At 32.6% G+C, this 13,004-nt stretch overlaps 1 protein-coding gene across 7 annotated transcripts in view; it reads right to left on the bottom strand.

The window, feature by feature from the left end:
- LOC129953287 (eukaryotic translation initiation factor 4 gamma 3) overlaps positions 1-13,004 on the bottom strand; it is a 36,734-nt gene that overhangs the window by 19,215 nt on the left and 4,515 nt on the right. For 3 of the 7 annotated variants that reach the window (XM_056066310.1, XM_056066309.1, XM_056066313.1), the window contains 5 exons: positions 6,178-6,350; positions 2,896-3,486; positions 2,687-2,834; positions 2,482-2,608; positions 2,355-2,410 (listed from right to left, as the gene is read on the bottom strand). In XM_056066310.1, the coding sequence (XP_055922285.1) occupies positions 2,355-2,410; positions 2,482-2,608; positions 2,687-2,834; positions 2,896-3,486; positions 6,178-6,252 (997 nt within the window). In that variant the 5' untranslated portion in view covers positions 6,253-6,350. Of the gene's footprint in view, positions 1-2,354; positions 2,411-2,481; positions 2,609-2,686; positions 2,835-2,895; positions 3,487-6,177; positions 6,351-6,533; positions 8,274-11,066; positions 11,198-13,004 lie in introns of those variants that run through there. The other 4 variants (XM_056066307.1, XM_056066306.1, XM_056066308.1 and 1 more) reach the window with 4 other exon arrangements.

Raw genomic sequence — 13,004 nt, 5'->3', positions numbered from 1 at the left:
TTCACTTCATCGAAAATGAATAGTGGTGACTACATTCAAGTTCTTCGACGCTGTTTGGTACCTTTTTTGGCAGATAACCATGAGGTATCTTGGATTTTTCAGCAGGATAATGCCAGAATCCATACCAGCAGAGAAACAATGTATTGGTTGGGAATAAATACTATTGATGTTATGAATTGGCCCGCATGCTCTCCGGATGTAAACCCAATTGAAAATCTTTGGGGAGTTCTTGTCAGGAGAATATACGCGGAAGGAAAGACATATGAGACGGTATCAGAGCTTAAACACGCTCTTCGTGAGGAATGGCTTAAAATCGAGCCAGAACTTTTGGATAACTTGATTAAATCAATGAGAAGAAGAGTTTTTGACTTGATTCTTGCCAAAGGTTCTCAAATAAATTATTAGTTACCGTTTTTTATTTAGTTTTATTAACTGTTGAAGCCATGGGTTATAAATTTGAAACACTTGAATTTTGTTATTTTCGTTTTACTAAGAAATAAAACTACACTTGTTACGTTTTTGAAATTTATTTGTTGTTTGAATTAACTGCCATGACCATTACCTTTATTCCCTATCATTTTTTTTTAAATTGTTTATAAACGACACAAATATTCACGATTTTTAAAGTGGGTTATAAATATGAACCGCACTGTATGTAGATGTAGAGATATAAAAAAAAACTGCAAAAGGTACCTTGGTAGACAGACAGGAAATAATTATTTTCGCATGTAATTATATGAAAATGTGTCTAAAAAAAATCAAATGGGGTGGCGCAACAGTCCGTTGTGAACCAGGGCCTAGTGACTTACAACTCTTAACCATTCCTGTGTGCGAGTACTGTTGTCAGGAATGCAAGGGACCTACAATTTTAGGCCGAATCCGAACGGCTAGTTTTGAGAAAGCACTTTTTTATGACAAGAATTACTCTTGAAGGATTTGTCAATTCCTGAGGCAATACCCGCGAAAATTAGTTTTTTTTTAAAATTAAGGTGGCACAGGCAGGGATTGAACCCAAGACCCCTTGCATGACAGTCCAACGCACTAACCATCATGCCATGGGTACTACTAAATGTGTCTAAAGGAAATTTTATAAAAAAAAATATTAACACGAATTCCATGATAATCAGAAACTTTTATGAATCCCGAAAAGAAACCATTACTTTATACGTTCGTAGTGGAAAATCTCATACAGTTTACCATTATCAACAGATTTCGTGTAACGGTTCTTCGCAATTCGTAAGTTTCCTTTTTCGGTGGAATTCGTAATAGGGCTGACTACATAGCAAGAATATTTATTAAAAATAACATGCGTAATTTTTTACATGCATCATTTGAAATAAAAAATGTCAGGAGTTCAAGAGTTCAGGAGTTTTTTTTAATTTGACAATAAAGGGGTATTGTTTGTACAATACCGATGAAACAAAGAAAGATAAAAAATAATGTGATGGTGTTCGGGTGATTTTAATGTTTCGGTTAAAAGTTCTAACGCCTACCATTTTCAAAGATCTATTTTGGATTTTATTCAAAAGACGCAAACTTGTTATCAGGGCACTTGTCCAAATATGCGAGTTGTTTTCAAGTTATTTTAGCCAGATCAGAAAGGATTACAAATTTCTCGCGTCATTGAATCTAAGCATGTAGCACCATTTTTGGCTATATCGAATAACGGTATAATAAAAATGTCTAATCCTAGTGTATGTCAAGGTCACTTAGTAATCTTGCAACTGCACAATTGCGAAAGAAGATTTGTCCCATAAAATCATTTAAGCTCTCAAGTAAAGAAGGACTTCTCTGGCAGCGTGGAGCAAATTGCGCTGCAAGCAAATTGGTTTTATCACGATGACGTGGTGTTACGTGGGTTTTTCACAAATTGCCAGACATTTTTATTAACTTTGCAGTATTTTCTGGTCATGCAGTTTTTTTCTGTTTTTGTTTTACAATACAACTGTCTGGTGTGCCTGATGTGTCTAGACGTGGTAATATAGATTGAGTATTTATTAGGGTCATATGTAAGAAACAAGTCTGTCGAGTTTGCTCGTCGACAAACTGAATTATTTAATTTAAAACAAAAGAAAACCATTCTTTTTAGTGTAGGAAGAAAAGGTAATTTTGGTTTTCAACCTTAATTTTAAAGATTCATTTTGATATGAAGGTGAAAGGAATTAATAATGTAAAAGAAAAAATATTGCTTTTATCAATTGTTTGAAAACATCAGCCCTGATAACAATAGTTTAAGTTTCACAAAGCGCTTTTTAATTTGTTTTCTTTGATTTTTTTTTTGGTTCGCTTTTATAATAAAAACGGTAGTAATCAAGCACAATGCATTAAAAATAAATATTAAAACAATCACTTACCATTTTGAGGGTTGTTTTCTTTGTGATCAGGCGGTGCAATTATTGGAATTGATTTGCTAAAAAAAAGAACAATCGCACATTAATTACCTCAAACTTAAAGTCGTGAAAAAGAAAGAGTTATAATTACTTTTTTCGCTTTGGCGGAGGAGTTGGACGTATTTCGACTGATGGTGCATCTGACCTAGCCGAAACAATCGGTGTTTTACCCATAGCATCGTTGACTGTACATGTTGGCATAGAACGTTGCATTATGTCTTTTATAGAAAATTGTTTAAAAAAAAATAATTTAATGAAAATGAATATAAGCTATAATTGAATAAAGAATTTCTCACCTATATTATACGGAATTCCCGTCATTCCTTTACTTGTATCACTCAAGTCCTGAGGGACTCCAGATACCGCGGCAATCATTGCCAGATCAGCTACAGGCGCATCCATTGTTAACTGATCCTGGTAGTTTAAATCGGTGTTTGTTCCAGACTTTTAAAAAATTGTTTAATTTCAATTATTAACAAATGAAATAAAAAACAATAAAACTTACCTTTGGAATATCTAATTCATCTAAAATGTTTTTGTGTGTTTCGGGATGGATGATTTCTAATGCATGTCGACGTTTTTTTCGCTGATTATTGCAGCCCATCGCTTGAACCGACTGTTGACCTACCGGTGCTACACCGAGAACTGCAGTGGAACCGGCCACAGTTGATGTTAAGACAGTTGGAATTTGACCCTGTGTACCATTTGGACCACCCATAGGTCCGTTTGGACCGGGTTGTACCGGTATAGCACTGGTAACACCCGAATGACCCCGTTGATGAGTCTGAGCGCCCGCCGGAATCATAGAATTTTGTGTAAAATATTGATATGGGTAGGTGTAGCTTGTTTGTAGTGGTTGTGTGTAGGAAAATGATGGTGCCTGTGGGTAGGCTGGTTGCCTAGTTGCAAACGACTGGTATGTCGGCATAACAACTGACTGGTGAATTGGTTGTTGATACATTTGTTGAATGGCGGCTGATACATGTCGTCCATTACCTCGTGGTGCTGCCGAAGCGGCAGCACCACCACGGAATATGCCACTCTGTGGATTCGTACGTACATTTCCGGTGGAGTTGTTAACGGTTGCAGGTGCAAACTACAAAAAATATAAAAGAAAATTAAATTAATATATATAAGTAGACGAAAAAAACTCTTGAAATAAATGGGAAAACTCAATTCATCCATTTATTTAACAATATGACGACCTATAATAAAGAAAAATATATATAACACAAAATAAAGCAACCCAAGAGGAGTAATATAAGAACAAAAGAAGGAAACAGTAAAAGTAATGGCAACGAAAACTTTTACAATTTAAGAGAGAGACCTAATAGTTTTACCTCTGTTGACTTTTGATATGCACTGCCATTGATTAGTTTACTTTTGATTTGAATATCATATTTCCTCTCAACAACGGAACTCTTTATAGGACCAGCAGAAGCACTTCCACCACAACCACCACCAGCCATACTGGCACCAACACCATTCACATTGCCATTAACACTGCCGGCGGTAGCGGTACAAGTACCATTCAATGATCCGTTAACACTACCGAATAAAGCTACCGCCGCCGCTGCACCTGCACTGGTCGAATTTAATTGGTTTATTTGGCAGCCGTTGCTATGATTTGTGATCGTATATCCACCACCACTTTGATTTGTTACCGAAGCAGCGGCAGTTTTTAATATCGACATTGCACCGTAAGCCGTATGGTATTGTTGTTGAGTGGCAGCGGCCAACGTTGTTGCCGACTGATGTTGCTGTAGCTGTTGCTGTTGAGATGGATGCGCCTGCTGTTGTTGCTGTGTTTGTTGAGGATACTTCTTTTTATTTGTTGACATTATCTACAACATTTAAAACACAATGGACAGAGAGAGAGAGAGAGAGAGAGAAAGAGAGTTGTGACAGTTGTTGATTTTTATTTTTAAAATTGATTTTTTCAAATTCAAAAATTTGAACTATTGGCGAGCATAGAATAATATTAACAACAAAAATCAAGCAAAAGGTAAAACAGAAATCTAACGCAAAGACCCACTTAAAAAAAAAAGATGTGTTCTCAGAATGACAATACTTTATTTAATATCTACTCTCACAGATTGAACATTGATTTATTGAAAATTTATCAACTATTTTAATTAATAATTTATTGCAATTTTCGTGTATTTCACAAATCTTTGAATTACTCACAATGACAAAAAATATTTTGAATACTTTATCTCTTACGAATAATTTCTTCAAAATCTCTATGGGTATAAATATGTGAATAAATAGGGCAACTTTCTATTACCACAGCACGAGTATACTTTTTAAAACAAGGGGGTCTCAATAGAATAGGTTTTAAATATTAAGACGAGGAAACACCGTTAATTCATAACCAAAAATGTTTTCTTTTTCGGATTCAACCGTATTTTTGTTGAATAGTACGGCAAAGAGACAGGTATGTAGGGTATGCAACCCACCTACTTGGGCACCCTCTAGAGTTTCGGCAAGGTGCGAAGTTGGGTATACCCAAAGTTTTTATTCGAATACAAGAGGACATACAATCTTTGTGTTTTGCAAATTTAATGAAATTCTCTTAAAATGTATAAATGATTCGAAAATAAAATCTAAAAGAATACAAAATTTAATAAAAATCCAAAGAAATCACTGAAACAAAAAAGAAAACATTTTAAAATAAAGTGTTTTTGTGAGTGTTTTATGTGACAAAGTGGACTTCGCAAATTAATTTAATATAGAACAAATGTTTCTCTGCCCCATTTTTTTTAATTGCAAAAATTACTATTTATATGGGTATATAAAAAAAAACGCGTTTCAAATGTGCTGTGGTTAAGGAAATTTAGGCCAATTCGTCAGCTCACAAGCTTCGTCAAACACGATGGCAAATACTCAATCAAAAATTGTTACTAGATTGCTTAATATTTGATTATATTTACCACACAAAACACAAAATATTATATATAACAATCCTGCACAATAATTTCGAAAGCTTATAAATGCTTTCATCGACACACAATGAGTAATCCAGGAATGAAAGATTTGTATGCCGAATAGCTTATTTAAGAAAGCACTTGTCACGAAAAGAATTACTCGTAGAGAATTTTTCAATTCCTTACAAGAGACCGTGAAAAAAAAAACTTTTGATTACACTGGCAAGGATTGAGCCCAAGACCCAAGATCAGCATGACAAGAGCATGACAGTTCTACGCACTTACCATCATGCTTCGACTACATCTGTTGTCTAAAAAATTCTATCATATCAAGTTTTTGAAATATGAATAATACAACATAATAAAAGAAAGTGTTGAAAATTGGTATTATTAAATTTTAAGCAAATGCTTAAAGTTAAAGTTCGGATCCGAAATCAGCATTAAAAATTAACTCCAAAACGTATTTTTCAAAACTATGAAAGAATTGAATTCAAGATCTGCTCAAAACTTAATTTACAGTAAATTAAAGACTCATAACTATTGAGAAATTCCAGAGTTTTAACTAACTCTCAAAAATCCCGTTTTCGATTGTTTTAACCATATTTTAAAAACCTGATGTGATAAAAAAAGTGTAATACTTAAAAACATTATTTTGTTTGTGCTCCCGAAAAGCAACATAATTTAAATGACCAGAGCCAAAAATTTAATTTTGAAAAAAAATGTGCTGGTCCTTGACTCTAAAAAAAATAACTATTTGAATATACAGATTTAGTAACCCTATATTTGAAAAAACAATACAAATAATAATTAAAAATATGTTGAGGATTTTTGTATCGAGTTGACAATGATTTTTAACTTACCATTTGTTGCTGCGGAGGCGGTTGCATCTTGCTCAGATCTGATTGTGGAGGTGTTGGCGGTGCTGTTGATTGCATGCCGCGTAAAACTGTTTGTGGACCTTGGTGTGGTGATGGCCCAGTCTGTGGGGGTGCTTGAAAACCCGCCGATGATGCTGCTACATAACCATCTGATCCTGCAATCAAATTAAGACAAGCGAAGAAGGCGGGCATAAAAAGAAAGAGAATGACAAAAATTGATAGTGCATCATTAGTTTGAATTTTGGTAAATTTTTTCAGTGTTTTTTGTTTGAACATAAAGAGTACAAGGAGGCGATTTTCATGAAAATGCTTTGAAAAATTTGACTATGAGAACTCACGCGGGTGTATAAAACGGTAATGTGGAATTTGCCCTGGACCTGGTTGGCCAGGTGCCCCCGCAGCAGCCGCAGCTGCCGCCGCTGCTGCCGCTACTGCTGCTGCCGCTGCAGGATGCATTAGGCACTGCTGCTGAACAACTGGGTGGAATTCAGCTTGCTGTTGATGTGGAGAATGTGATAATTGCACTTGAGCTTGATGTTGCCCACCGGCAGATCCATTCCCACCACCTCCTCCATTGAGCACGAGTTGTTGGTGTGTTCCGGAGGATGTGACAATTTGCTGTTGTTGCTGCTGTTGTTGGTGGTGATGTGCAACAGCTGCTTGCTGTTGTTGTTGTGCTTGTTGGTGCTGTTGATGATGTTGGTGTTGTTGGTGCTGCTGATGTTGTTGATGTTGGTGTTGCTGTTGTTGTTGCTGCTGTTGTTGTTGTTGCTGCTGCTGTTGTTGTTGTTGGTGTTGTTGTATCACAGTCAATTGAGGTACTGTTGCAGCCATTGCCACACTTAGTGGCACTGGTGCTCCTACTGGATGCCCTTGATTTGTACCATTTCCTCCACCCCCGCCTCCCGATGTTGCAGAAATACTAGATATGCTATAGTTCGCCACATAACGGGAGACCATTTTGTTTTTTGAATATTATTTAAGTTTTGCTTGGAACTATATTTAAAAATATTGCTTATGGTTTCGTTACTGTAAAGAAGGCTTTTGATTTTTCTTATTTCAATCCAATTGAGTTGTGTGTTTTGGAATTCTTCGAATACTTTTATTTTTTTACTCTTCTTTAATGATTTAAATTTACTGTTTCAGTTTAAAAACAATTTATGTGTTGTTTTGAAAACTTCGATTGTTTCGCTTGTCGTTTTTTTTTTGTTTATATTTTAATAATTTACGAGCTAGTTTTTAGTTTTGACTTGAACACATATGAACCCTTTCATAAAAACTAAGCTTTTTTATTTTAAATATCTTTGCCTAGATTTTCACTTATTGTATGTATAATTATAATAAGTACACGTACACACATACAAAACTTTTGTTTGCTTTATAATTTCCTTGTTTTTGTTATTTTCGTAACTTTATTTAAATAATTCAAAAATTGGAAAATAACTTAATGATGATATTCTTTTTAAAGTGGAATAAGGGAATTTTGTTTCCTTTCAAATTGTATGCCTTTCTTCGTTTACGAATATAAAATTTTCCGAAGAACGACGTTACAACCCACGAAAATGATAAGTTATTAATATTGTATTTTTATAAATTATAATTTACTATATTCCGTCGCAATTGTCGTCTTATCATTTAACAACAATTTGCGGCCATTTATTTTATTTACATAAATGTTTGTATTTAGTCTTTCATAACAGCACACGCGATTTCTGCTTAAAACATAATTTATGCTTTTGCTGCTAAAAATTGGATTGGGATAATTATTTTTACTTCTGTTGTTATGACTGTTAATGATGCAGTTGTAGTAAGGTTCGTTTTTTTCTTTGTTTTTGTTTTGTTGTTGCTTTATATTTAAAAAATGTTTATTTTTGATGCATTTATTGTTGGATTCAGCTAACATTTTCTGCAATAGGTTTCAATTCGTGGTTTCTCCGGGAGATGAAGACCTCCTGTTGAGTTTTTTGCTTTCTTCTTTTTTGAAGGTTAACCTTTTATTATTATTTTCTTTCACTTTATTTATTGTTCTTGTATTTATTTATAAATCAATTTGTTGTGTTTTGTTTACTCACGCACTTCTTGAATAATAAAATCATATTAAAGACAAAGTCACAGAGTAACTTATAATTTTTTCAAACAAATTCTTTTTACCATCTTCACATAGAAGCAATAAATATCTGGCTGAGGCTAGGTAACTTTTTTAATTTAATACAAAGGAAAAACAAAGATTCGAAGTAGGAATACATCTTTGCGAATGTACCTATCGTCTTAATGAAATACAGGTCCTATTGTAAAAGTTCAAGAGGTCCAGAAAACTAAGAATTAAAAAAAAAATTGTTCAAATAAAAATACTTCTTACATAAATCAAATATTTCGAAAACGAAAACAACATTATACTTGATGCTTGAGGTTTTGGAATAAGATTGGATTTGGTGATTTAGCTTCCGAGTAACGTCAGCAAATGTCAGTTACTTCCAAAATATGAACCTACGGGTATACGTGTATATCCTAGGTATGCAGTTATTTTAGTGCACGACAAATATTGTCGCATTTTAATACAGAGGATTTTCTAGTATAACAAAATGAAATATAAAAATGTTTAAATATAATATTTGAATGGATCAATGTAGGTATATCTTTTTATTTTTATAACTATTGATACCAAGTGTTTGAATAATTGAAGTACAAGTCTACAACACAAAAGTTGTGTTAGAAATAGTTAAATCAAGAAATAATAAAAATGGAAGTTAGCTTGAAGTTTAATATTTGCTCTTCACAAACGACTTCTAAACTTCGTAAAACATTCTTAAAATTTAAGAAGAAAGGAAGAGTAAATATCATTGTATTTGAAAAAATAAGAATAAGTATGATTTTTCACCTTTATTTCGGAAAATAAACCTAAGACAAGGTGAACTATAAAAAAAATTCAGTATTGCTAGGGGAAATTTCAGTTTGTAATACTGCTGCGAATACGATATTGTAGACTTTCTGACATGCTTGTATTTCGCAGGATTAATGTAACATTAGACATACAAACAAAAAATATGCACCATCATAAATAATTTACTTTTTTTCTTTGGTATTTAGTTATTTATTGAAAATAATAATCCAGCTGCATTAGAAAAATCAAAAAAAAAAAAAAAATAATCAGAGACAGCTGTTTTCATGTAAATATTAAGAAACACCTTGTTTTTTTCTTTTCAATTTTATACTCTTGCATATTTTTCCAAACGTGAAAACTTAATTTGCTTTGAAGAGATGTTAATTATTATTGTCTATAACACCAAGGAACTCAATTTTAGGTAGATATTTGCAAAGCAAACAAGGAAATAAATTGTTCATTGTTATAGGTGTTTAAATTAAATTAGACATTAGCCTATCGATCCTTTTGGAATAAGAGTTTTGAACCGATTTTGGATAGATTTGCAGACTTCTTGAAACACTCATGTTTTTTTGTGATTCCCCACGACAATTTGGAAATGTCATTTTCTTATATTTGATAGAAAACATGTGTTTTTTTTTTAATGCAACAGTTATTTGGGTTAGACTTTTTAATATCTAACAAAAGAAAATTACTTTTGACAATTATTGCTCATTAGCTCACATACTACCTACTTTACGTACAAACATTTGCCATGCTAAAAATGTTACATATGTGCATAAAAGTCACTACTTATAAATTTTGATCAAACATGGCACATACCAGCTTTGTACAAAAAAAAAGAAAAACAAGAACAAGTTGTTCATTAACCACGAATTTATATTGTAGCCAAAAGTACCTAATGTAAAGTCGTAGTCATCATCCCCTAAATACAAGACAACATAATTCTATTTGATCGAACTCATTTTGTATAAATTAATTAATTATAGGTGCATGGACTATACAGATACACAGTTTTGAAGTTTTTATTTTTTAAACAATTAAGGCAAAATAAGTCGTGAACGAGTAGAATTTAAATTTGAATGCAATCCCAAATCCCGTAAAATAACTGCACAAACTTCACACCGCACTCACACACACACATTCGTTACTTTACGTGTGTGAATGCTTTCTTATCTTCAAGCATTTTCTCACATTAACATCCCTCTTTCTCTTATGCCTACATTTCCGATGTAACAATGAAAGCAATCTAGATGTTTCTCTCTATCATTCACTTTGCAAAATATTCACAATTTATACAGATAGTCACTTCACTATATATAAAATACATGAAGCACATGGAAGAGAAACGAGATGATAAAAAATATGTAATTAGGAATAGGATTTCACTTCTTTAGGGTTCAGGGTGAGATGAATTTATGTTTTCTATTCTAAATAATACAAAATTTTCCAGCTTTAGGTTAAAGTTACAGTCTTTAAAAAGTTTATTCAAGCGTACATCAATAAATTGCTAAATCTTGAATATATTTTTTTTTATTTTCCAATTTACAAGAAATCATTTCAATTAAATTTTTGGTTTCTCGCACTACCGTCATTTTTATATACCTGAGTACAAAACTCAGAACTGTAAGAAACAAACCAAAGTAACACAAAATTATTCATTATTACTTCTTTTATGGAATGGATTCAAAAACTGTTGTAGGCTTTACTTTGAAACAACTAACAATCAATAATTTATTTGAAAATAAAGCAAAACACAAAAACAACTTCTTTAGCGATCAGCACAGGGCAATGAAAAAAAATTAGAAAAACTTAATTTAGGAATAAAGCTGTCGAAGCCGTACGTAGGGAACCTCGATTATATTTGCTTTTATTCCATTCTTTGAACGAAAAACGATGATTTGGATGATTTGAATAGGTAAAAAGAAAATTTGTTTAAAAATTGTTTCTCTGTTTAAAAAAAATTAATACAAAAAAAAGAAATACAAACGAGAACACATGATGATGAAGACAGAAACGGTATCGAAGACGGTCGACCACCAATGCACGACTTCATCACTACCATGCAGTTTTATGCACATATTGGTTTCTCTTTCTTTTTGCTTGGTTGTACTTCTCGTTTTTGTCTTTGCTGTCTTTCTTTTTTTTATTTATCTTTGGGTTTAATGGTAATACCTTTGAACTGCTCTTTTTTGAATGTTGGAATTTAGTTTTCTTTTCTTTTTTGAAACAATTATAACTATTTGATTGACTCTTTCTAACTTTAGTGAAACAAGTGCAATCAAGCTAAAGTGTCAAGGTCGAGAACAAGAAAGAGATAACAGTACGGGAATTTGGGATTTCAGAAAGTTATACATTCAAATATGTTGCAGGAATAAGAAAAGGATAGCTCTCTTCTTTTCAAAATTTTTGATATGACTACTTTTTTATTACAGAAACTTGATAACTTTCCCTCCGTCAAAAATTTAATCTGAATCTGAAATGGACCTACCTAAGTAGATAGGTAATAGGTTTTTCCCTTTGAAAATAAATACTCAACTGGCAAACTACAAACATTTGTCGAAAATCGTGTTTCATTTTATGTGTACATATGTATGTACGAATCTAAAAACATTATTAAACAGGCATATTAAACATATTTACTGTCAAAGGAAAAAATAAAATAATAAATTTCGGAAACTTTTTAAAGATTGCATTTACCGACAAGTATTTCATGTATACGGGTCGGAGCGGAGGGAAATTCTCACGTATGTAAGTTTGTGAGAGTGAGGTAAGTAGCAAATGAATATTTTGCAAGTGTCAATTTTATTCACTCTTCACTTTATGCCCTTCTTTTCGTGTATGTAGGTTTGTTTATTTAGTATATCCAACTAATTAATAACAACAATTATATTATAACTTTTGCTTTTGATGTATTTAAGATGCTTAAGTAATGTAACACACTTTGGAAATCAATAATTTATAACAGTTTATACAATTACAAAGAATTGGAATCTAACAAAAGTTAAAGGTACGTTCGTACTTTAATATGTTTAGCACAGTTGCAACCTCGTAAGTAGTCACCCTTGTTCGTACTAATGGACGCAACTAAAAGTTGCTGGAAACTTTACGTAACTTATGTGTTTTATTTTGTTTCCATTTGAAACAACGATCTTCGAACCTCGAAGAAGAAAAATTATATGATCCTTAGAAATTTAAGCAGGGCAAACAGTTTTTTAACAATTACTATTTTTTTTCGATCAAATTGAATTGACTTAAATCACCTTACAGTCCCTGGACATATTATTAGAAACACTGCAGAATTTTTATAATTATTAGATTATACGCAAGAATGGATGTATGTTACATTTTTATGCAAGATGGAGCTCCATGCCACACAGCCGGGTCCACAAAAACTTATTTGAGGGAAGAAAATATCCTTCTGTTGGACTGGCTGGAAACAGCCCTGAAATGAACCCAATTGAAAACGTGTGGGAGATAATGAAGAGGGAAGTAGCTAAGGATGCGGTCGCTTCTTGAAAGAGTAATTCACGTGTGGAATCACCACCCACAAATACAGGAAACAGTCAAATCATGCATTGACAGTATGCCGCGCAGAATTGAGGCTCTTATTAAAGCAAAAGGAGGTTCAACAAAATATTGAAAAAATTTACAAAAATAACAACAACAAAACTGAAAATATTAATTTAAAAAAAAAAAATATTTAAATCTGTTGCTTTATTTCTAGGAAGTAGTTCATATTCTGCATACAAAATAATTTAAATGCATTACAAAAGCCTGATTAAAAAATAACTGGAAATTAAGATTTTGCATAAAATCTAAAGTGCGTCTAATAATATGGCCAGGGACTGTATATAGGGCACAAATTCAGAAATTACCAAATTTCTGTATATTTTTTTAAATATTGTTAACCACCGTTTACTATTTT

Source organism: Eupeodes corollae, chromosome X (genome assembly GCF_945859685.1).
Source record: "Eupeodes corollae chromosome X, idEupCoro1.1, whole genome shotgun sequence".
NCBI lineage: Eukaryota > Metazoa > Arthropoda > Insecta > Diptera > Syrphidae > Eupeodes > Eupeodes corollae.
The sequence above is the reverse complement of the archived record's forward strand: the minus strand, read 5'-3'. Positions and strand labels throughout refer to the sequence as shown.